Consider the following 26,346-nt stretch of genomic DNA (forward strand, 5'->3'; position numbering starts at 1 on the left):
TCCGTTATAATTTAACCCTTAACCGGTGACGTGCTGTCCGAGAGACCGCTGCGTTTCTAAAAATATGAATATTTTCAAAATTAATATTTCAAAATATCTATAATTTTTGTTAGCTTCATATTTTTGCATAACAAGGACATCCCACTCTTAAAAATTAATGTTCCTTTTATTAAAGTTTGTAAATTTGAATTTCAATTCGATTAGCGGTCTGTGAGACCGTACGTCACTAGCATAAGAAAGCATGAAGAAAGGAATAAGCTGGATAAATTTCATAGCTACTTACTACTTAGCCTTCCAACTTTAACATTTAAGGCTTTTTTTAATCTGGCGACATATTGATGCATAAATAGAACAATTATAACTCTAGTGTTTTGGGCATCATTTTTTTGAGCCTGCTTCAAATCACAATTTTTAATGACAAATTGGTTCGTATTGGGGGTGTAAAAATTTTAATATAAGTTTAAGAATAGTTAAGCATTCAAACAAAAATTAAACAAAACATTAACAATGGCGTTGCAACATTTTATGAATTTTTGATGCATTGAGGTCTCCAAGACCGCACGTCACTGGTAGTGTAACAAATATTTCACGTCACTGGTTAAGGGTTAAAGCTTTAAAATTCAGGAATCCAAGTAATTCTTATCTAAAGAAGTTATCTGAGGGATAAAAATATGTTCTTATTTCGACCTCTGGTGAACTATAAATGAGGTGCTTTCGTGATTGACAATGGTTTGCAGTGTGGAATTCGTGCAACAGGCATGGGGTATCTGTCCAATATCCAGGCCGTCCGTTTTTCAAGTTTATAGTATCTCCTTTATATCTCCTTTATGCATCCAGCAGTGCTCACAATTTACCGTTTTCTTCCAATTGAAGTTATTTATTCTTATGTCAGATGATAGAAGTGATTTCCAGGCGATGGCAGGGCAGAACTCCCTGGCCAAAATATTGGACAGAATTATTTTGCATTAACTAAGATTCTGGTGATTTCCCGAAATGTACCGGGTATGGTAAGGGTGTATATCCTATATTCATTTCCAATATCATGACGAATTCCGTGAAATATAATTCTCGTCTTACCATTTTTATATTCCGAAAGCTTTCCTGGATTTTTTTCACGCGTTAACATATAATCGTTATAATTTTATCGCCAAGAGTGTTGGGCTGCGTTTTTGTTTTACTATCAGTCCGTTGATTAGAAGAGGCTTTATTCCTCCCAAGTTTTTCGAGAGAAATACGAATTCGTGAATGAAATTTATAGAAAATTTTCCAAACGTCTGTTTCGAGCTGATACGCATAAGGCCTACTAATAAGGTCACGTTATTTGAATCAGGAAAAATTCGTTAAGTGAATTTGACGAGGTAAAATCGATAGGTATAAACAATCAAAAGGGAAAATAATGGATTGAAGAGTATAAAAGGCTTACAAATATATTTGGCGAGACGGTAAGACGTTCATCATAAATTCCAAGAATATGTCCTCATTTCTCATTCTCAACAGCTGAACTAATACTGACCAACAACTTTTAAATTATAAACGCTTTCTATTTTTCTCTCTTTTCATTTGGTTTTACTTTTTATCCCATATTTAATCGTAGCGGCATTGTAAACGTTCGTGGAATTAAATTGTATTTTTTCTTTTGATATGGAAAAACTCTGGCATACCTCCTCATAGATATTTCAGGAGGCAATTGTTAGGATTGCAGCACATTTTTAATTTATAAAATACTAAATTTACCACCATTTTTAAGGATTGCAGCATATTTATAATTTATAAAATACTAAAGTTACCACCATTTTAAGGATTGCAGCACATTTTTAATTTATAAAATACTAAATTACCACCAATTTTTCATTCAGGGTCGATAAAAATTTGATTTACGGGGTTTCATGTCTTAGGTAGCTCTTATTGATATTCCATCACGTTCAGATAACTATTCCTTCATGTTGCCCGGGAGTAGGACATTAAAAACGTCTCTCAACTCCTAAACAGCCAAAATTTCAACGAAGTAGTCTACTCCATATTTCAGGTAAAAATTTAATGTATTTTTTTCAGCTGCAAACAATCTTAGTTAATGAGTGGTAACAGCCTTTCTCAATATTTGATCCCCGGTGATAAAAAGCAACTCTCATTACTTTAACTAATCCACGATGCCCATGGATTTCTCGATAGATATATTTTTAATGGCTAGTTTTTTTTTCATTATGCAAGAAAAGCTTAAGACAATTAACAGCTATCTCTTCCCTATGCTAGGGTATCTACACTAAGATTAAAATCTTTCAAAACAAGTTGAAATGAAGTAAAAGTATTATTTCAATAAATCATGCATTTTTCCCCAATTATGATTATAACGAAGTCAGTAACCATTAAATCTGTTCCCTATGAATTCTCCCAAAATCCGTTCCCTATGAATTTTGTTTTTCTTATATGTTTGTATTCGGACAATAGCAGATAAGCATGATTAATTTCATCCTATTCATTAATAATAGAGTGTTTGCATGGGTGAGGAATAAGCATGAAACCCTTTCCATTTAGTGCATACATGTTTGAAGTTCTCATATGTTTAATGAAAATTCCATGTGTTTTGTTATTAATTTATTATTTAAGTTTTAATAACCTTTGTTTTAGCATCGAAATTCTGGAGGGTAAAACGACCTGTAATTGGCTATTCGTTACGTGACGTCATCTCCCATATTATAGTTGCAAGCAGACGGGAGCATTGACGAATAACTTATATTTCACGTATTTTACGCGATATTTCTTCATTTTTCTGCAAGTAAATTTGCAAAATGGAACCTGGTTTCGTTAAGGCTTCTTCAAATAACCTCACAGACGTTGACTCCTTCGTGATCGGTGTATACCTAGGGCCTATCTTCGTTTTTGTAAGGTCTGTAACTTCATTTTCTCCCGAGTTGGGAGAAAATAGACTCGTGAAGCGTTTCATCCAACAATTAAGTCTCTAACTCGATTGCATATAGACGATGAAGTAAAGAGTGAAGTGAGTTGTGAATGTAACATCTTCGAGGAATTTATTTCTTCCATGCTGGTTCAACCAACCGTATGCATTTCGATCAAAGGTATCTGACTATTGCGAAGGGGATGTTTCATATTTGGACTAGTTGTGCTTTAGGGATACATCGAACGCGTATTAATTTGCATTCGTTTGTTCGCTTCTAAGTTCTGTTTGATTTTATTACGTATTAAACCTATTGCCAATTCATTTTGAGATTTAGTCAGTGTTTACATTTCACGCATATTCGTTTCGCTTTTGTTCGTTATTGTTTTGGTCATATTTTGGTTACGGTAGGAGTGATAGTGAAATTCTAAGTTTTTTGATGTTACAATAACTGGTTTAGTAGGTAATTTGTTTCAGACTATTCATTTAATTGTCTTCGCAATGTTAACGTGAAATAACGTAAACTGATTCTTAGTTGTTAGTGATGTGTGGGAAGTGAGATGTGAAGAATCCTTACGAATTTCAAGGAGTGCAAATTCTTAGTGTGGTGTGCAGAGTGATTGGAAAACCGATAATTATGCTTTATTAGTGTTACATAATAGTGTTTTATATTTATTGTGAGCCAAGTTCTTCATTGAAACAGTTGATTCGGCATATACTGATTATAAGTATTAAAAAGACAGCTCGTGAAATGTGTGCGTGGTAGTGCTATTTGTGATATGATGAGCAATAAATAAGTACAAGTAAGGGTAATTTTGCATAGTTTTTTATTCATTAACACCTCTAGTAAACTATTTTTCCCTATGTTTCCGCACTTTTATGCTGTCAATATTTGAAAATTTAAATGTAGGGAGGCAGGTTGTTGTGTTTCCTCAACTATAACATTTTAGGAGTAAACATATGTTACTAATTGCTCGCATGTAGGTATTTGCAATGCATCAAATTTGTACCATTTATACATTTACCGTAACGTTATTTTCTTTACTGCATTGTAAATTCTTTAAATTTTCCTTTTCCACTCCAACATTGTTTATATCTGCTTTTCGAGTGTAAATGCTTAAAATACTGACGTTACCAATTATGTTTTTCCATAGTCATCAAGCATACATAATGAAAGTAAGCATCCGAAGTGAAAAAATATGCAATGTATATCATCAATGAATACACGGCCGTTTGTATACAAGAATAACTGCATCTCAAACATACATATGCTTCAGTATTACGCATTAGTCTCTCCTTTCTGAATGGAATAATAACCTCTTTTGTGTGTAATAATGGCATCGACTTAAGATCCCTCCGGGCTGCCTAACCATTTCCGTCGTAGTTCAGGCTTATCGGGAACATCCACAAAAATCTTGTTCGGTGTAGAAACACGGGTGCTCCCACGTATCGGAACAAAACAATATTCATTCCGGAATTTTGTCCCACAAGCCATTAATCTATCTTCGCTCATGGCTACGAACTTAAAGAATTATTGTACGAAATATACCACTAATTTATTGTAGGACAGATGGTTTATTCCGTCAGATTCACCTCAGTGTTCGTAAACAACAATAAACAAGGTTTCCATCAATCGCAGATGATCGGAGGAACTGCAGTCGGTTGAGTATGGGGATTGACGTCACAAGCCGTCTGGCATGGCGGCGTAGTGTTTTAAGCGCAACATTGATTTTGGAATGTTTATTTGTTAATAACAAATTCGCCCATGGTCGTACGACTGTAGGAGTTGGAATTTTGCTTAATTAAACCAAACTGATATTTTTAACAGGCCTCACCAAAAACGTGCAAATACTCTATTGCCAGAAAATTTGAATAATTTTTCACAGTTTCGATTTTTCTCCTTGAATAACGTCAATTAATATCTTTTCCGCCTTCTTTCGGTACAATTTTCGTATTAAATTCGTTGAGTAATGCAATGGAACCAGTATTATCTCCCGTATTATTACCTCCCTAATCCGTAACTGCCAATTTTTCGGAATCATATTTCATTGTGTGATGTTTAAAACTGTTGCCTAATTATGAAATTGGCCGTTTCCTAATACTTTTTTTCATGAATAATTTTCTACCTATTTACAACGGCTCATAACTTTAATTGGCATCCCACTGTTTTTGCCACCAACTATTTAGTATTTTATCCAGGTTTCAAGTTTCTAACGCGGAAGAAGTCATTTTATAACATTGTGCACCTTTTTTTCCGATTTAAGCATAGTATTTATTTTGCAGTACATGATGATTATTATAATCGAAACACGCGTTGTCAGCTCTTGAATAAAACTTGCGGACAGTACGATATCTTTGTTTGACTTTCGACATGTTCTTCCACGATATCTCTAAAAAAATACATGACTTCACTAGTGCACGTTATTTAGAATGCAGAGAGTAAGGAATGGAACCCAACTCTCAAATACTAAGCAGAAAATTTCTCATTGGCTTTCTCTATTCCATATTTACATCTTCATAATATCCTAAGAGAAACCTCTAGGGTGTTTGGCAGGGGGTGATAAATTACTAACATGCAGCATGCAAGAGGAATGTCACATGCACACCGCACGGTCATAGAAATATTACGCATAATAGCAAACTAAACGTGCATATTGTATCCTAATTCTGGACGGTTTTTTTATATCCAGTTCCTTGTCTTTAATACAGGAATGGAAAAGGTCTTTCTCAATATTTGATACCGGGTGGTAAAAATAAACTGGCCTCCATATATCATCCTTCTTCCCAACTTTATTTTCCCGGAGCTCACCTGCCCATTTCGTTTTTCGCTTCCCCAGCCATCGCCCACTGACATTACTCATCCGACGAGTATGCCCTGCCCCACCACCTTCAGTTCGCCCAACCACCTTACTTATACGGCTCTCCCCCACTGCCCTTCTTATTGGACGTCAAACTTTCTCATCTCTCCCCGTATTTCCTCGCCCCAAAACCACCCTCCTTCCCTTTCAATTTCCTTCCCTGCCCAGATCCTCGAAAAACTTCCCTCATTATACCTCCGTGGTGTGGTCCTGCGGCAGGGCGGGTTTTCTTTTTTTTCTCGCGGGGTCGTGGGAGGAATGAGAAAAAAAAGGAGGTATTTCGGCGGTTGTGGAGGCTCTGTGGCGAGGAAGATTTAAGGGGATGGGGAAAGGGGTTTTTAGTACATCTCTCAGCCAATCAGTCCCTTGCGAGAAACGTTAACGGGGGTTGTCAGGGATGATCATAAATAGGGCTTGCTTTCTCTTCCTTTTTTTTCTTCCATTTCCTCGCCTTGGGCAGACTCATTTACACTCCGTCCTCTATATCCGACCCAAGCCATAATTTTCTTGTATTCCGTACTCGCTTCTTGGGAACATGTTTGTATAGTGCCGGTCCAAAAAAATATGGTATTCAAACCTCTTTAGGCTGCTCGTATTAGGTATATGTTTTTTCTGTCAGGAATTTCTACCAAAGTTAGCTAAAGGGGCGATATTTTGATTATTTTATACATAAACTGAATATGCTATTTAAATTTGCTTTCCTCATTTACTTAGTAATTCAATCCTTAGGTTGGTTTGGATTTATTAGGATAGATGTCACCTCAAACTTAGTCCTCGGGAGTGTGAATTCCGCCCTTTCAGGGTAGGGTTGCCAGTTTCTTTTCCTGGTTTACTTTCCTACGTATTTTTAATATGAAAGAAGGCGCAGGTAATTAATGCCCCCTGGAAATTAAGGGGGCTACCTCGTAACATTAACTTCCTCCTATAAACTCCCACGCCAAATGAACCCCGCTCCTATTCCATAAAGTTATCTGGTTACGGTCTTCGATGTTATTTAGGAAAGAATAATTCACTCATTATTGCAATTAATTGAACCTACTATATATTGGTCAATTTTTGAAACTTTTGCTTTTTTATAAGCATAGCACGTTCATTATCTTATATATAATGCTTTCGCCGCGATTTGCTCACTGAAAGTTAACCCTTACACTTACTAATTCATCTTCCATGAGTTACTTCCAGAAGCTATGCATTAAGTCATTCATTTTTACACACATTATCCACACCGAAGTACCTAATCTTTGCCTAAAAACTTTAGAATCGCTAATTTTAAGTTTTATAAAAAGTTATGTGGCTGATTTGCTGATGAATCTTGCAATTTTCACTCATTTAGGTTGAATCAGTCACCGAAAATACTGTTTAGGATCTTAATTCTACCACCCGTTTTATTTTTGCTGTAACTCTCTGCATAATTAAGATGGGTGGAAGTCGGAGACAATGAAGACAACTATCACAGACTGTTTTTACATTTAAGATGATTGAACCGATTTTCTTAAATATTTAAAAATAATTTGTGTTTAAATTTTAAAATATTTGACCAGTTGCTAAAAATGAATGATATTGATCAGTATACACAGAATAAAATATTATCATTTGGATATGTACCGTATAATTGTTTAATAATCATCTGCAACGTCAATAATTTTGACTAAGGAATAGCCTTATTTTCATATATCTCTTTTAGATACTTGACTGATGCCTTCACTTAAATTTATTTTACTACACTTGGAGCGCTCCAAATTCTATGAGAAATTAAACGTGTGCTGTCGAAATAAAAAATGATATCTTTCCACAGAGAAACAATTGTGATGACGCGTATTTTAATGGCTTCTGCGAATTAGCCATAATTCTACGTTCAGTCATAATTCCAGTTGCAGCCTCCTTCTGCTCACTATGAGATACTGACGTGTTTTGTGTTTGACGAAATATTCCCTTTTCACTGTCGTTCCTTCTCTCATCTATGCAACAAGGGGAAGATTCATAAGTCCTTTTTCTCCGATTTTTTCCCTTTTTTCACTCTAATTGTACTTATTCTGAGGTATTGCAAGAGAGTCTCGTATTTCTTCCTAATTTCAGATTTCAGGCTTTGGTAGCACATACGAACAGATAGCACAATATTGCCACGATATAATGGAAATGATTTAGCTACACCCGTCATTCTCTCTGCATCGACTTGCTTCTCAATTCTAACCTGGATTATCGTACTTCATCACATCGAAGGGACTTCAGATTGAGCGGAAATGATTTGGAGAAATTGATAGCGATTTACTTTTTCATTCTTGTAATTGAACAAATGTTATATTTCTTGCAGTATATTTACCTTAACTATAAAACTATCATAAGGTTATTGACGTAGATACCTGTAACGAATCTGGCGAGAATCCATCCATGATTTCTGTCCAACATTTTTATTTGACCCGGTTGCATGAATACAATATCGTGTTTTGATAGTATTACTTGGATATTGACATATGTAGTGAAATAATATTAATGGGTGAGTCCATCAAGAAAGCTTTATCTAGGCGACTTTTGAAACATATTTACTCGTCAACTTAACGAATAATTCAGTGAAGCCTGCCTTACAGGAAATTATATAATATGATGGAAATTGTTTTCCTCCATCTTGTTCTATTTCGTTACTAATGACTAGTAACCGGAATCAATACTTAACTATTGTTAAAGGATATATAAATTTCATCACCATGGTTGAGCAACTCAATGATTGGTGAAATAAGGAGAAAAACAATTTTCATCATATTTTCAGCAGGCTATGCTGAAATACTATTAGAAATAACGAGTAAATATGCGAGATGAAATAAATAAACGAGATGATTCGATGATGAGTTAATTTTTAAAAAATTCGATTTGGTAAAGATCTCTTGCTCTGGATTATTTAAACTCTTGAGCCGCAATTGAATTTTTTACTCACTCATTAATATTTTAAATCAATATGTCATAATGTACGTGACAAGCCTTCCTAGTTCGTTATAATTAGATCCACATATTTGTGAAAGATGTTTATTACGCAAAGTCTTTAATATATTTTTATTCCTTATCCTGAATTTTAACCTTCATTTTACCAAATTTAGTGATATTGAGAGGCTACTGGTAAAAAAATCATCAAATTTACTCATTGGTATTATTGTAATGAGATATTTTAGACATATTTGCTTTATGTATTCTAAGTCTAAAGCGCATTAAATGCTGTATCATATATATAATATTGGGGATAAATTTATCCCGATTAATTATGGTGAAAAGATAAATCATATTGCATGAGAAATGGAATCGTTATTGTCTGGGCAGACATGTTCTGGAACTATTTGCTAATCCAGAATCCTGAACTTCGGTAGGTCCTTCACTCCCTTTCAATGCCAAACTTTGAGTGATTGGATCTCACGTCTCCCGTGAGAAAACCTCAATCCGTGTAAGGATCTTAATCAAATTTACCAATCAAACAACTACCCAACTCATCCCAGCCGTTACGTAGGTTTAGGAGTTATTTCTAATTGGCTTTTATATGGACATATTTTCATGCATTTCTCATACTTCGAGTACACGCTATATGCTCATATTAGTTTATGAAAGAAAATAATAGAAGCTGCTTTATCTTTATAACAGCGATTTAAAAACAATAAAACCCATGTATTAAAATGTACCTTATCGTATATTCAATCGGCGCGGTCGGTACAAAATGAGTTTTATGTTTTTTTCAGTTAATTTAATTAAAATTTTTGACAGAAATTACTCCTACATACCTATATTTTTGTATGTCTACTGCAGGCAGCAAAAAAATTCAATCAAATAGGTAGTTATATGATTAAAAATCATTTAAACAAGATACGCTCACTCCAAAAGCACATCACTTTGACTTATGTTTTTTCATCAGTGATTTACCAAAAGAAAAAAACTTAATTATTAGCTAAGATTAGGATTCGTAGTCGATATGAGGAATTCGAATTCTGTAACTTAAAAAAAAAATGAATGATTTGGTGGGGAGAGACTACGAATTTTAAGAAAGTGGCGGAGGAGTTTGGGGAGATTTAAAGGCAATTATGTGCATGAAAATGGGAAGTGTCAAGCGAGTAAAGCGACTCGGAAGCACGCCTAGAGAGGAGCGTCAACCCAGATTTTCGCACTAGTTGAGGAGGGAGAGGTAGTTAGATAAAAGAAAAAAAAATATGTGTGAAACAAAGGGAGAAAATTTCGAAATAAAAACGTTTTCGTGTCATTCTTTTCTGAGGACAGGGAACGAGGGTGACGGCACGTACTCCTCCTCTTCACTCCAGGGTGAATAAATAAAAAGGGACGGAAGAGACAAAAGGAGAAAAAGGATGACGTACGAGGAAAAAAAAGAAGGTAGAGCGCCTCTTCCTTGTTCCTCAACAGCATCTACTCTCGCCTTGAGAAAGGATCGGCGAGATCGCATCGTACCTCCATCTAATGCTGAACAGCGGGTTGCATCGTGAATTGATATTTTCAATGATGAATAACGTCTTGTAGTATAGGTCTGAGAACGACATGCAAAAATGCTCGCCAACGTTTGGATATGTTTCTAATATCTTCTTAACAGCTATGAATCAAGATGGTTACGGTAAATTAACATGAATGCCTGAAGAAATTTTGCAATATTATTTTGCAATGAATCAATAAAAAATATAAAAATTATTTAATTTTGCATAAATAAAAAGGAAGATACACGAATTTTGGCGTACCTTATTTGCACATTTTTGTTCACCATTTCTAACTAAGTTAATACAACATCTTAGTTACCATCAATTTGGATGCATCATATTTTCAATGCTCACGGTGGTATTGTTAACGCTTTGATGTGAATTATCACCAGATGAAGACGCTGGGTCGTTGCCGTAAGGAACTAGGAACATTAGTTTAGCTGTAATAAATTAATCTTTTTCGAGATTTACCGCGTGATCTGGTTGTCATACGTTTCGTTGCTGTTCGCTTTAGAGACAGGGGTTCTGAGCACTCCCTTGCTTCTGAAGAAGCTACCAGCTGGAGCCACGAAACGCTAGACCAACGTGATCTCGCGGTAATATCCGAAAAAGTTTCTTTTATCATAACTACTAACCACGAAGAATCTGTTTAGCTCTCTAGCATTAAGGTAGTTATCCGGAAAAATAAGGAATTCATTTTACTAAAAATGCAAGTAAGTCACCGAATGGCTAGTGATGTGAAAACGTTCCTCATAAAAAATGCTAATTTTTGAGCGATTGTTTTCTAGGGATATTATGGGCAATTATGAGATTGAAAATGGAATTCTCAAGCGAATAAAGTGACTCAAAAGGACGCCGTTAAAGAGGCGCGTCAACCTAGATTATCAATCTGATTGACGAGGGAGGGATGGCGATATCAGATACCAAATTTGATGCATTGACGGATCCAAACATTATTGCTACTCATGAGATTAATTCAGGAAATATTATCGTTTCACAAAGCCTTAAATTTATCATTTGATGTTGAAGCTTTGCCTTGCGCAAGCGGCCAACCTTCCATACCTTTTCCTTCATCTTATCCTTGTCATGTTGCCGTATATGTCATAGTTGCACGTTTTATATTAAATGAAAAATTCTTAAAACCTATTTGTAAGTCATCAGTCAGTCATTCTAGAGTCACTCATTGACTGCTTTGCTTTATTGGATCGCCTACCTGACAGTAACTAGTTTTTGGGTCTTTCACTGACGGCACAGATGTAATGTATCCGTCAGTGGGACTCGATACGCGGCCCACAGGGCGCCACAGAGGGACTTATTCTTTGAAGTGAATGGCAATCCACGAAATGTATTTTTAATTTCAGTGAGCGACCACTAGTTTTCCGACACTAAGGCCCAGAACCCACGAAAAACTTTCATTACCCCTCTTACGGCGGGGCCCAGTCATAGCATTATCACCTTATGCATTTTTCATACCGTTATTTCATCTCAAGCGCCAAATTTAGTGGACCCCACCGCCATAACCATGTCCTAGCATGAGTAGTGGGGAATGGTGGGGAAAGAGGGAGATATCAAGATTATATCATATAATATTTCACTCCTTTCTAATAAAGTTAATTACTCAGATCTTAAGCTATGCACGAAAATAGTTTTTTATATAGTAAAAAATAGTAAAAACGTTTTGCTAATTGGAGACCCTATATTCTTCCTCTCAGCGAATTTTTAAACACAGCTTTGAGAATTAAGCTGGGCTAAGGTGATAAAAATTAAAGTAAGCTTAAAGGTCATTGGAATCTTAGTAGAAATGAAAAACGTACATTAGGACTCTTGAAAGCTGGAATCCTGAGTGATAAGGGGCATTTAGAGGAAGTGAAAGGTTTTTCGAGAAGATGTTGCGTTTGTTTCTAAAAGAGGGATTTTGGTTAACTAAGAGAAGCGTCATGAGACGAGCCAAGAGAAAGACTATGGTCAATTGGGGGTGGAAATTTTGAATTTTTTTTCTTCACATTTCGGTAATTTATCCAACGAGTCAAAAAAACAATTAAATGTACGAAATGTGTTGTCACAAGTCCATTTTAGTTGGAATTTCCACAGGAGAAAAAGTAAATGGAGATACTGCTTCGCACTCATCAGGCCGATCTTTGAATACGCAGCAATCGTATGGGATCTGGTGCATAAAAATTCAATCCGTGAACTGAATATAATGTAAAATAAAGCGACGCAATTCGTCAATTACCACTGCAGCAAACACAGAGCGCTACATACGTATACATTTACTCTGCCGCTAGAGCCGCCAGATACCGCTAAAGCTGCCGGTGCTAATGATTTGGGTCCGCACCCCACGCGAAAGTTTTTGTGAGGCCACTATATAAGCTATGTATGTATAAATAGAAATAAATGAAAGGAATGATTTAATTAAAGGTATATTACAAACTTAGAAACAAGTCATTTAAAATGATTATTATTTTTTTCCCTCCTCATTACGGGGGCCCTCCGCGCCGTGGGGCATGCGGAGCCCTTATCACCGCCACTGGGTTGCGTGCTAGAGGAAATATCTTTCAAAGTGACATGATGAATATTATCTTAGAAACACACCTTTTCCATTGCACGTATTTCTTTCTATCTATTCGCGTTCATGTTAACAGTCCAACTCTAACTATTCCCATCACACGTCTATTGAAGCTGCTTTAAGTGGTAATATGCAGGTACATGCGAAATTAACCGTAGCATTTTGATAAAATCAGATAAATGTAGTCTCTAAGTAAACAACATGACGGTAAATGAGAAAAATATTATCGGAAAGACATCGATAACACTATAGCCCCTCAATCAGCTTATAGTTGATACTTCTCTCATCGTGAATGCGTTCTATTCCATTCTTAATCTCTTCTAAAGATCAATTGGGACTTATGGTGCAAATATTGTTACAAATTGGCTCTTTTATAGATAATAAATAATCACTCGTACTGCGAAAGCTAAAATTGGAGTCTTGGTCTGAAAAATAATATTATTCCTTGTTTCGACGATATACTTATCCCATGGTTGAGGATTGGAATCCCAGGGTGATATATTATGCGCCCATGTGCGATTAGCAATAAAAATTCGTCCTAGTTGTCTACAAATGGAGCTTACTCTTTGTTACATCGTCCTCAACTCGTAATATCGTGGTTGGCTGAGGTAAATGAATGGATTCCAAGGGGACTCCTGGCATTAATGAGGCACAATTTCCCGCAAGTTCGCCCGAAATAATGAACCGGCCGCCTTCCAGAGGTGTGTCACCACGACATTCAGTGTGCGACTCAAGGAGTCTCTCTTGCGGTTATTAGTTTTCCGCTCTGCCTCCCCAATTGAAAAGCTGATTCGATATTCTCCCGCGTGCGCGCTGCATATCACCGCATCGAACCCTCGCCGTGAAAGAGAAAAAGAAAGTCCCCCGTGTCCAATAATGGCCTCCAAAAGAGTTCGCATTTAATTAATATTGAGTGTCTGGCAACCGAACGGAATCGTGGGATAGCCTAATGGAGGGCGGCTGGGGAGTTTTTTTTTACCTCCCGTCTCCCTTACGTAATCGAAACAAAGATCGTTCCAATTCTTCTCTAATTCTTAATTTTCTCTTTTTTTCTGCGACTCCTCCTGCTCCACTTTCGCAGAAATCACAGATCTGCCCCCTTCCAACGCCTTCTCCACACTCCACGCTGGCCATCTTCTTTTTAATCCTCCGTGGTCGTAACTTCCTCTCCCGATACCCACTGGAACACCACCCCTAGGGACTGCTGACCCTTCCCAATTAAATTCGCTACATACGTTCGCTGGCTGGACTGCGAGGTGTGTGGTTTTAAAAGGCCATCTATCGGGAGAGAGGTGCACCGTGGAAGGGACGATTGTTCCGATTGAGCGGAAAGTGGGGCGGAAATCGTTTTTCTTTTGTCTTTTTTTTCGTCAACCCTTTCGGATTCCACCGCGGGAAATCCGCATTACTTCTTCTTATGGCCTTCTTTGATTCTTTTATATTTTGGTCTCGTTACTACGCACTCAAATGCATTTTTGACCACCTCAAGCTTTTACTCACTATTCCTCCGTATGTTGAAATGAGGCTCTTATAACCTTTTGATTTTTTCAGGTGGGTTATATTTTTTCATCTTTAAACCTTCCTGGCTTCTCGGTATTCAGGCCTATACAATATATCCCCATAGTGGCACCGCAAATGTATAGCCTCACAAAAACGTGTTCGGTAGTTTTACTATAGCTCTGGCTGGTTCAATTTCTATCTTATAAAGGCTATATTAGCAGTCTTTTAGCCTGTTACCTTACCCGTCTACTCCTAAATTTTAAATATTTCTTATTTTGTCGCTAATATTGTTCTAATTTGGATTTATCATCTTCTGAAAATTGCATTGCTTCTTTCTGTACCAGTCTACGAAGGCATTTTGGCTATCACATATGTCTTAAATGACTTCATGTGTTAGGTTGAGAAATCCCAAAACATGCTTCAAAAATTCTCCGCCGATCGCTTGCAGCTAAGATGAAGCATAACTTAAATCGTTGTGAATTTTATTTGTTTTTTATTTTATGAGAAAACATTTGTTTCTTTTGATGAATCGCTAAAATAAAAAGCTAAAAAACTAATATAAAATTCCACATCGAATTGGACTTTATTTAGTTATTTCTGCGTGAGGTACTTAAAAATTATGAATTCACTCATTGAATTTCACGCGCCTGTTGAGACATTTTGTGACTGGGTGTAAGTATTATGATCATGGCCTCCAAATTTTAGCTTGATTTCATGCTAGTGCTTTTATTTAATATTGTCGTATGTTACATGGAGGAGATATTCTTGCAAATTCTAAGTCTGTGTGCATAGAGTTTACTTTCTCAATTATATATGAATTATTGTAGTAATTGGCCAATTTCATTCATTATCAGTCATTTTCCGAATGAATTGAATTGGTATATACTTTGAGGTCTATCAGGAAAATATTGCAGACACAAATTATTAACCCCTCAAGCGTGACTTTAAATGCCCGTGGACGTTCTCTCAGCGTGTGCGACACAGCGTTTGTGTCGTCCGATTGCCATGCCTCAAGCGTGTGCGACGCACCCTATGCGTCTGAATGTTTCATTAGGTATTCCAATCTCTTAAGCTTCCATATATGTACTTTTAGTGAGTATATATGTGAGACACATCTGCCTGCTATCGTTCTGTGCCCCTGTGTGGTCTGTGTTTGCGTTCTCGTATTTTTTAGAATATTTTTTTCTAGCTGATGTCAGGAAAGAAACGCTTCCTCTAGGGTCAGCGTCTGGTGAATGCTAATGAAAGATATCCTTCCACTCAAGCTCTGGTTATGTGCTTTCTTAGCGATTGTGTGTGACGTGTCGGGATGCTGAATGCTTTCGTCTCTGGTTCATTATCATCTGCTTCTCTGCCTCATCGTTTCCTTTCTCTTTCATCGAGGCAATGATAGTGAAGGCATGGTCCGTCCAGGCATTGTCACTCAACGCCTCACGGAGCCTCGAAGACCGGCCAGCATCCCCGCATCTTGGTATCTTATTTACGACGTTTGAGGCTAAGGGTTGGGGTGTTTTCATCCCTACGCTTGCTTTGGTGATTTTTTTATTTTTTTTCGGCCTTGAATCCACTCCATATCTGTGCCCCTCTTTAGTTGACCATGTCTTCTAGCTCGCGTGAGTTGTGCGATGAGCAAGTGCTTGACGCTTTGGAAAAAGAGAGCGCAGGATGCTCAGATACTACTTCGGAAATTTCAATTGGATACTCTCTGGATTCCAGTTCCGAAGAGAGCGATGGACCTCATTTTTCTGTGAATCTTCAAGAAAATAATTGGCAAGAGATCGACAGTGCTGACCCTCCTCAACCTTTTGCGTGTGAATTAGTGGGAAAACAAATATTGCCTGTTTCGTGTATAGATGATCCCTTGGCATATTTTGAGTTATTTTTTGATGATGAAATAATTTGAATTATAGTGACTGAGACAAACCGCTACGCAGCACAGTTTCTTGCTCGTGAGAAAGAGAAAATTACGAAGCCAAAAAAATCACGCTTCCAAAAGTGGGTCCCCACAACTCTGGGGGAAATAAGGGTGTATTTAGGTTTACTGATGTTGATGGGAATAATTCAGAAACCAAGCCTCAGAATGTATTTTAGCAGAAAGCATTTATTAGAGACTCCATTTTTTCCCAATGTAATGAGTGAGCAAAGATTTTTATTGCTCACCAAATTTCTCCATTTTGTAGATAATACCGATGAGGAATTTGTAAAAAAGGATCCAAAACTGCATAAAAATTTACCAATTACTGAATATTTGAAAAATAGGTTCCAAAAAGTGTATATACCCGGTAAGGAAATCAGTGTAGATGAGTATTTGTTGTTGTGGAAAGGTAGACTGTCGTGGAAACAGTATATTCCCATGAAAGCTTCCCGGTTTGGGATAAAATTGTTTGAACTTTGTGACTCCGCAGGGTATTTATGGAATTTTATTATTTACTGTGGCTCAGGGACAAAATTGGGTTGTGAAATCACAAAGGACACAGATCTTTTTTCAACTACAGTTGTTCTAAGTTTGTGTGAGAAACTATTAGACTTTGGTAGATGTGTTTATATGGACAATTTTTACAGTAGTCCCGATCTTTTCCATAGGTTAGTTCAGAGGACAACAGATGCTGTTGGAACCGTGAAAATCACGCGTAAAGGTATGCCAGTAAACCTCAAAAAGAAACTAAAGAAAGGAGAAGTTGTTAGTGCAAAGTGTGGGGAATTGGTTGCTTTGAAGTGGAAGGATAAACGCGATGTTGCATTGCTGACTACAAAGCATTCAGACCAAATGCAACCCGTAAGTCGAAAGGGCGGGCTAGAATGTGTAAACAAACCTATGTGTGTAACAGAATATAGTAAATATATGGGCGGTGTAGATTTAAAAGATCAACTTTTAGAATCGTTCCTGCTGGAAAGAAAAAAGACAAAAGTGTGGTACAAGAAATTATTCAATCACTTAGTTAATACGGCTGTGTTAAACGCGTACATTTTATACCGTAAGGCTGGTAATCACAAAGATCACCTAGCATTCAGAATGAGCTTAGTGAACAAAATAATTGCTAAGTATCACGGACAAAATTTAGAACAGCGCAAAGGACGGCCCACTGATATCGAAACGGAATGTACGCGATTGACCGGGCAGCATTTTGTTCAACAAAACCCGAAAACTGAGACATTTAAGGTTGGAAGATGAAAGTGTGTTGTGTGCACAAAAAACGGAAAGAGAAAAGAGACAAGATATAGATGCAAAAACTGCCCAGGAACACCCTCACTCTGCTTAGAACCCTGTTTTGAGCAGTATCACACACAGGTCAACTATTAGCCATCGGATAAGAGGAGCAGGAAAAAGTTAATGGGTCTGAGAATTGTAATTACGTATTCATAATTATAAAATTTAAACAATTGTTTATATAATATATTTTTTTGGATTTTTTTTTACATAGTGATAAGATTCAAAAAAATAGTTTACTTCATGTCTGCACAAAATCTGAAGTGCCTCTAAATTAAAGCACCCTGGGTGGTTTAAATGCCTTCGATTAAAGCACCGTATAAGGACGGAATAGCGAGGACGCATATGCTGTGTCGCACACGCTTGAGGGGTTAATTATCATGCACTAAGTATTATTTCACATGGAGATTAGTTTGTTTTCTATATGTGTCTGTTCTTAATATACCTTATATAATTGATAGGTTTGATGACAAAATCTCTGATAATTGCGTACGAACATAATTACATGAAAAAAGTCTAAAAGTGCCAATTAGTTCGCAGAAACCAACTTCCTTCTTCCAGAGTCATCAATTTCCGCTTCTTTCCTTCCTCACCTGAATTGTTCTTGGAATCATTTCGAAAAATACGAAATTTTCTTCGAATTTTGTTGATCTCCGTTAATTATTTTTGATTTTCCTCGTAAAATATCCAGCTAATCCTTGCCTATTTATTCAGAACTTTGTACCACCACTGCAAATTTTTTAAATATCTTAATTAGTCTGTTCTTACTCTGACCTTTTCTACGATAAGATACACGTGCAGGCTCACATTTACGTACGCCGAATTTTTTTTAGCAAGTTTGCTCATGCACCCATGGTCCAACTTTGATGATATTATCCTCTCTGAAGATACCAATATACAGTTTACGCTTAGTATAATGTCCAATATAATTTGAGTTATTCCCACTAATTTTGCTGTAGCACATAAAACATACCTTTGCTTAGTCTAGTCAATTTTTATTTCCTTTTGAAACATTGATTTGCCTAACTTACATGAAATACCGTGTTTTTTTTTACTTAAAAACTGCAGTAAAATTATAAGACAGCCAACTTCTATAAAATACAATCAGATGCAGCAGTCTACAGAAACTAGCCGTAGTCATCCCTCATGTTGAGTGACAAGCTTTGAACTCGTATAATTTTGAAGTCATTTTTTGGCTTAATATTCTTTAGTTTGGAAAAAAAACCGTAACATAGCTTACAAATACTTTCACCAAAACTATAAAACATCAATTATATATAAACTAATGTTCATTAAAAATATCTGCTTAGATTCTGTACTGAATTATCAATGCTGTGATATATGTGATTTTGTAGCTTAAATGACTCTATTAACGGGCTTGCAGCTTGTAATAAAACTTCTTCATGAAAAAGTTAAATATCCTGTGGAGTCACCGTCACAAAAAAGGATAGAATCTTGTTTACCTTCGACGTTTAATTGCGTAATAAATTGCTGGAATTTAGTCCATTCTTTAACTCCCCCTTTAAATCTTCATTCCATTGTTCTTACAGGTGCCCCTGGGATTCGTCTGATGGAGGTGAGGATTCCGATGCACACAGTGAGAGACCATAGCGCCCGATTGGAGTGTCACTTCGACATGGAAGGGGAGTCCCTCTACTCCGTCAAGTGGTACAAGGACGGAAATGAGTTCTACAGATACCTCCCCAGGGACATGCCCCCGGCGCAGGTCTTCCCACTCCCTGGAGTCGCAATCGACGTGAGTACTAATTACCAAATCGGCATGTTATTCTCGGCACTTCTTTTATTTACCTACTACCCTTCCTATTTCTTTCTTTAAAAATAAAAATTCAACAACATTTCAAAGAAGATAAATCATTTGCCGAAAATATTATTAGCTAATGCGGGGAATTAAATTTCAATTCTCCTTGAATCAATAATTTTCCCCTGTGGAATGAGGGCCTTTTACTCGCACTTGCAGGTAACTACGTTAAGGTACACCGCTAACTATCCTGCGGTAGTTTCTTTGAAAGATGAAAATTTAACTTGGAATTCAACGATGTCGCATGCGGAGATTTGCAGACACATTTGTTCTCCAAGGAAACCCCTTTTGTGTTTCTAGATAACATAGTAATGCTCAATATATCCCTTATGCCTGTCTTGATGGGTGACTCGGATCTGACGCCGATTCGGAAAATAATTATATTTCTGTTTTATAATTGCTTTCTGGAGATGTTTTGAGTGAAATGGCATAAATATTCAACATTAATTGGCATGGAATAGAATTTGAAAATGCTTCTAAAGCAGTGGCGTACTAAACTCGCCCATCTTGTCCCGATTCGAGTTTGATTTTTGAGTGCAAGGGGATGAAGAAAGATAAAGACGCAATGTTGAATAAGTAAATCAATTAATATTTTTAAAACTTATGGACAAAATTCTCTGACTTAAGTTACACTTGAAGGATTTGGATACATCGCCCCTTCATCTTTTCTATGCATGAATAGTGATATCTTTTTTTTCGAAACCACCTCGGCGACCTTTGCCCCTGTAAAATTCCTGCTGATCACAAACTTTCCGCTGCCGACTGGTGGGTCATGCCTTTGAGTTGAGAACCCTTAGAGACACGTCTGTTGTCCCTGTGATCTTACTCGACCTTCAGCGACTCATGACACCCGCGTAACCATTTCAGATCAACTAGAGGGCAATTTGAAGCTAGGTAATTATGCATTGCGTTTGGCACCCATTATAACTTATGGTTGACTGGATTTGAGTACCTACATAATTGGATGCATATCACAGTGACCTTTGGCCCCCCAATTTCCCTGGTGGTCAAATAATTGCCAATGGTGACCTAAGGACATATTCGTTGTCTTTTTCATCTTTCAAAACGTAGGATTTGACACCTTAGTTGTCCGAATACTCCGCAATATACTCAGTGATCTTTGACCCGTCTAGTCTTTTGAGGCTCACTGGTTCAAAAGTGAAATCAGTGGAACTCGTCAATGACTACGTCACACTAAAAACCCCTTGGTTTGGCAAGCTGGTTGTTCTGATGGTGCGGAACAAACCTCAAGAGATTTTTGACCCAATCATGACCCGTGGAGGTCAACAAGTTGACAAGACGGTTATGTCTAGTGTGGCATTGACTTGGGCACCCTTGAAAACCAAAGGTTCGAAACCTTGGTAGCCAAGCTTCTCTTTTGCCACTCTTTTTACGAAGATTTGACCACCCTTTAGAACTTACGAGGATCACGGTGGGATTTTTTGTTAATGAAGGTAGCGTTATTGTTTTTACGAAGGAAATGACAAGTTCACACGACCGAGAAATTCACAATTTTTCTATCTTGAAATTTTTTAACATGGAACAATTTTTATACCTTCCACGGATCTCTATATATTTCCAGGTCAAATGATTAAATGGGAGGAATAATTTGCCGAACTTAATAATTTGAGCAACCAGAAGAGAAATTGTCACGGATTCGTATATATTTTAGGTCATCACTAAAAGTAAACTTCTCGCAGAAATCTGAAAGCCTGCTCTGAAGTAAATTCCTTTCGTTTCATCTTTTCCTTACCCCACTGAAACATAAAAATCCAGATGAGGCACTCGGACAAAGCCAAACGAAAATGCGGTCAATGTGAGGTAGCTGAGGGAAGGGAGCTGGCTCTCCCATTCGGAAATTGCGAAACTCACACGCCAATAGCGTAGTGTGATGTGTGGTCCAACAGTGTTCGAGTTTAATGACCGATTGAGTCACGCTAAGGAGCGAATTAAGGGATAACAATATTTTGGAGTCATGATAATGGGTTCAATATGTATAAAATTCCTCTAGTTAGTCCAGTGTCCACGGTAATTCAACTAGAGAAAATTGCTGGGTAAATTCGACTTGAGAGCACTTCTAGTGCAGCAGCAGCCAGACTTTCAGCAGCACCACTACATCTAGCGGAATTTTTATCCCTTTCATTTCAATCCCCTTCCAAAACAACTGGCAGTAAACTCTAGGAAGGTATTTAAAGGCTTGTAAGGGAGATTTCAGGGCTAGAAGATAGGGTTGAATTTGTTGGTCATTGGCTTTCAGACCGTTTTCGACGTTATTAAAAAAAATGATATGTTAACCATGTAATCTTCATAACTCCTTGGTTAAGATTTCTTTACAAATTTTTCAAAAGTGGTGCTGTGCTATTATTTACAACGTTTACGTATAGAAGTAATCACTCTATTAATACTTTATCCGAGTTTAATGAAGGGAGAAATCTACTCACCAATAAAGCTCTGTAGATACAACAAAGGTCTTCAAGTATTGACTTTTTTATAAATTAGACTGTACTTACCCAGCCCTTTTCCACGGAATAACTGATATTTACGTAAAGGCTAATTTTAGCTCACAGAGTGTTAGAGAAAGTTCTGTCTTGCACGAAAACCAAACCAAAAGAAATCGAGCAACCTTTTGAAATGATGCTGTTTTTGGAGGATTTAAGGTATTTATTTATCATTTTGCCATTTGATTCAATCCGGGCGGGACTTCAGTAATACCTACTACATATACAAGAGAGACAAATGAAGTGGAGGTCAGATTGCACCAGTAGTAAAATTATAATATATTTTATGCCAGTGAAACAAATCAAATAAATTAGTTGTAAAGTATTTGCAATATTAAACAAGATGGGTTTGGCGACTTAAGTTGTCGACGGAAATTAATGCATTGATTTCTCCCCCTTTTACAGAGGTGTAAAACCATTCCATATCCTGAAAACCGTGACACTGACTGTTAGAGTCTTATGTGAGGCATAGCTCGCTCGAGAGATGCTGGGTTGCTTGGCACGACGCTGGAGAAAATAATTAAAAAGTAAACCTGCAAGCAGGATGCATCAATATCCGCGTCGACGTGACGTCTTTCTTTATGGAGGTTTCTCCATCAAAACTTAAGCTATTTTCATAAAAAGTTTAGAGTATATTAAGTGGGCCTTTGGTAGAATTTTCGTGAATTTCATATTTAAAAATTTTATATTACTATTTTTAAATATAAAAATGTATATGCTTGAGATATCGTTAAATTTTGACATGATTTCAATCGAAAGGTTTCAAGAGGATGACGTACGAGTTAATGAGTACTTCGTTGAGAATGAAGGAAAAACAAAATCGGTCGAAAGGGAGTGAAATGACATCTTAAATAAAGGGTTTTGTGATGATATGCCCATGTTTTCAATAAAGATACTGTTTCTAACAGTTATATACTACACTTGGAAGTCTTGAACGCGATATACCATCTATTTGGTACAATTTACTCTAGATGTGAGCGAGCAACTTGCTGCAGGGAAACTACGACTTGTCTGAAAGGAGTGATGCTTCCCCATAATGGTTCATTCAAAAACACATTCGTGTCTGATTTAAATACTGTTTCGACGTATTGCGATACATTTAATCTCCAGAACGTGCATATGTATTTCTACGTTCTTTGTTGTTTTGGTGGAGGTGTGGTGAATTTGTTCCATCATGAATGAAAGAGACTGGTTAATATTCCACTTCTAAAGCCTTATTATGTAATTCGTCTAAACGTAATTCCTCATGAATGAGTGACAGTTGATAATCATTGCCTTATATTGATAATTTTATAGTAGTGAATTGATTTTTGATTTCAAATCATAATTTTTAAAGAACCTCATGGGCACTACATTCACTGACAGAAATAATAGAAAAATTAATGATATCCGCAAATAAACTACCCGCCCCTACAGTCACTGACATCTTCTAAACTGGTCCTTAACTGAAAATATATGTTCAAGCGGTGAACTTATGATGGTAGACCGCATTTGTTCTGAATTGATTCCTTTCCTTTGCCTACATTTGATGATTTTCAATATGGTATGCTAGAATATGAATTTATTATAATACATCCCAGCCTATGGACTGCCATCTCCGATTACCATACAATCCCGTGATAGGACCAGAGATTTTTTTCGTTTCATTTTGCCGTCGATGGTAGGCAAAACAGGCAGCCGGAGAGGGATTAATCGTGTGTGGAAAAGCGGTGCTGTCGCCTGTTTCTGAAGACGCGGATTAGTGGCGCGGGGAAGGCCCACGTGCCTATATGAACCGCAATGCGGAATCCGCCATCCCCTAATTGTCTCAACGTAAGATTAGCCAAGAGTTAACCTCCATCTGTGCATCGGAAGACTGTTTAAACGACCAAAAAACATCGAAATTTTTATGAATCTTTTTGTGATCTTGGATCCAATCTCATCCAAAAGAAAAGAAATTGACCTCAATGATACAGTTTTTATAGGTCTTGCTTTGGCTTCAAATTATGAAAATAACGTTTATTTTCCGGGGAAACACACACGTCTGTCAATTTAATAGTGGTATTGCACTTGGTTAGATTGAATTTTCACTCGTAATATGATTGTAAAGTGTTTCAACTGTGAGTTCCGTGACCCTAATTTTGCCTTTCTCCGATGAGGAAATTCGCCAAATGAAGTCTAAGGCAACGATAAACAAATTTTCGAGTCTACTTAATCAACAACGTCGCCCCTAAATGCTGAAAAATAGCTATTTCTTGTAATTTGAAGTCAGTGTGTGGCCTTTAAATGTTGTTTGATTTTATCCCAAATATTTTTTGCTTTACTATGGAACAGATCACGAAAATCTGCATAGCATTTCAAAACTTTGTGATTTTGTAATTGCATTCATGCACTGGCCTTATTCTTTCTATCTTTCCATATACGTCTCTGTAATATTAAACGCAACAACTAACGATGAACCAAACTGCTAGGCAGATTTATCTTTGCCTTGTTTCATAGGGCAACATTCTTTCATCTTCTGTGTTTGCTTTCTTTTTATCAATTAGATAAACGTACTCCGCGTGAATATTTTTGAGACTAACAAAACCGAAATTCTTTAATGCATCACAGTTCTTTATAATGCCTTCCTCTTTATTTTTTCAATATGGGAGATGGTAATACAGTTTTTTCACTTTTAATCCAATAAAAATTCTTATTAAATTTTAATGCCCATTATTTTAATACCAGATAATATTTTCAGTTGGTTCACTAATATTTTTAAAATTGCATTATATTCGATTAATTGATGTAAACAATGTTGGGATACATTGTCTAATGCAAGGTACTTTCACACAGTGTAGGTGTAAAATTGGTCTGATAAGGATCAATTGATTGAATGGCGTGCCTATAATTATGCAAAATTCTAGCCTTCAGCATAAATTTAATTGAAATACGTTGATTAAAAATCAATGTAATACACTATAATTTCGAGGTAGAATATTTCATGAATTTTAAAAGGAAATTATTCTGATCCAGAGGTTAAAGAACTACTATCGCCATTCGAGTAAGCAGAGGACATTTCACGTCGTAGGTTATTGAAATTTTTATTGCTTCTTTGGTGACGTATTTCTTTTCTATGCATACTGTTTCCAGATCCACAACTCGACGGAGAGCACGGTGGTGTTGTCTTCGGTGAACCTGTCGAGTACCGGCCGCTACCGCTGCGAGGTGTCCGCCGAGGCCCCGTCCTTCCAGACCGTCTCCGACCACGGAGACATGGTCGTCGTCGGTGAGTTTAATTTTGCTATTTCCCACATTGATTTTGCTCAGGTAATTTTTTCGATTACTAAGTAGCAATAACCCTAGTTTTAAATTACAAATTACGCAGCCTTCAATTACGAATTTCAGCCTTCAAGGGATAGAAATTCGATCTTTTTTCAATCCTTGGTCGCAATCTCCAGGAAACAAGTTGACAATTTATTCATCTATTAAAAAGAGGTTGATGATTATCTACTTTATAGTTTTACTAATGTAGTAAAGTCTTTTCTGAAGTTAAAAATTAAACTTCGAGGGGCTAAAATCCTTATGAATTTGTTATGAATAAGTCACTACTTCTGGTTCCACTGAATATGTTTTATATTAGCCTTATGCTTATTTAGTCAGGGACGCAGCTAGGCATTAAGTCTGGGGGGTTTAGGTGCAACTAATACCGCGGTGTATGGAATACCCATCAGGATAAGCGGTAGGTGCGAGATCAATATATTGCGGAATTTTAAGATAAATGGTTCAAAATGGTGAGATTTACGGCTTTCTAAGGGATAATTTATTAATCCTTACACTATTGTGTTAGTAATATCAATCCAATTAAGTAAAATGGATTGAACTTAAAAATTTCTATGAGCTCTGGGGGGGGGGGGAGGTTTATCCCCCAAAACCCCTCCTCGCTGCACCAATGTATTTAGTTACCCCATTTTTGTAAGCATCTTCATGCGCCTTTAATCTGTCCCTTTTTCCTTGGTTACCCAGCAAATCTTAACCGTAATCTTGAATGCACTCGTCTGAATTTTTTCCCGGCGACTCCCTTTTAATGAATCCCTCTTGACTGGGACCAATCCTCCAGGTCTCCTTTCCTTGTCAAAACTTTTAGGGAAATGTAGAGGATATATTTGAGAGCAAAGAGGCCAAAACATTCATTCATCCCAGGAACAACAAAAAACCACTATAGATTATACTGCAGAATGAAAAATGGTCTTTATTTTGACAGATTGTTACGATAACCTCGAACCTCTCGTGGGGAACACATATAAGGAATATCTGTGGCATGGCCCTGAAGAAATTAGGATTCGTCAAGCGTATTGTGGGAAGATTTTCGGATGAGAAAGTGAAAGAAAGGTGCTATTTCGCACTCGTCCGTCCGCACCTTGAATATGCAGCGAGCGTATGGGGTCCGGTACAGAAAGACTTTATCCACAAACTGAGTAAAATACAAAGGAAGGCTGCGCGTTTCGCCAAAAACTGCTATGGGCGTACAGACAGCGTTGCGCAGATGTTAAGCGAGTTAGGCTGGGAGGCGCTGGAGACTCGGAGGCTGC

At 37.0% G+C, this 26,346-nt stretch overlaps 1 protein-coding gene across 1 annotated transcript in view; it reads left to right on the top strand.

Moving 5' to 3' along the window:
• Positions 1 to 26,346, top strand: part of LOC124157128 — a 225,279-nt gene that overhangs the window by 168,244 nt on the left and 30,689 nt on the right. Inside the window, exons 2-3 of the mRNA XM_046531632.1 lie at positions 19,030 to 19,235; positions 24,908 to 25,043. Coding sequence (XP_046387588.1) covers positions 19,030 to 19,235; positions 24,908 to 25,043 — 342 coding nt within the window. The remainder of the gene's footprint in view (positions 1 to 19,029; positions 19,236 to 24,907; positions 25,044 to 26,346) is intronic.

This window comes from Ischnura elegans, chromosome 4 (genome assembly GCF_921293095.1).
Source record: "Ischnura elegans chromosome 4, ioIscEleg1.1, whole genome shotgun sequence".
Classification (NCBI taxonomy): domain Eukaryota; kingdom Metazoa; phylum Arthropoda; class Insecta; order Odonata; family Coenagrionidae; genus Ischnura; species Ischnura elegans.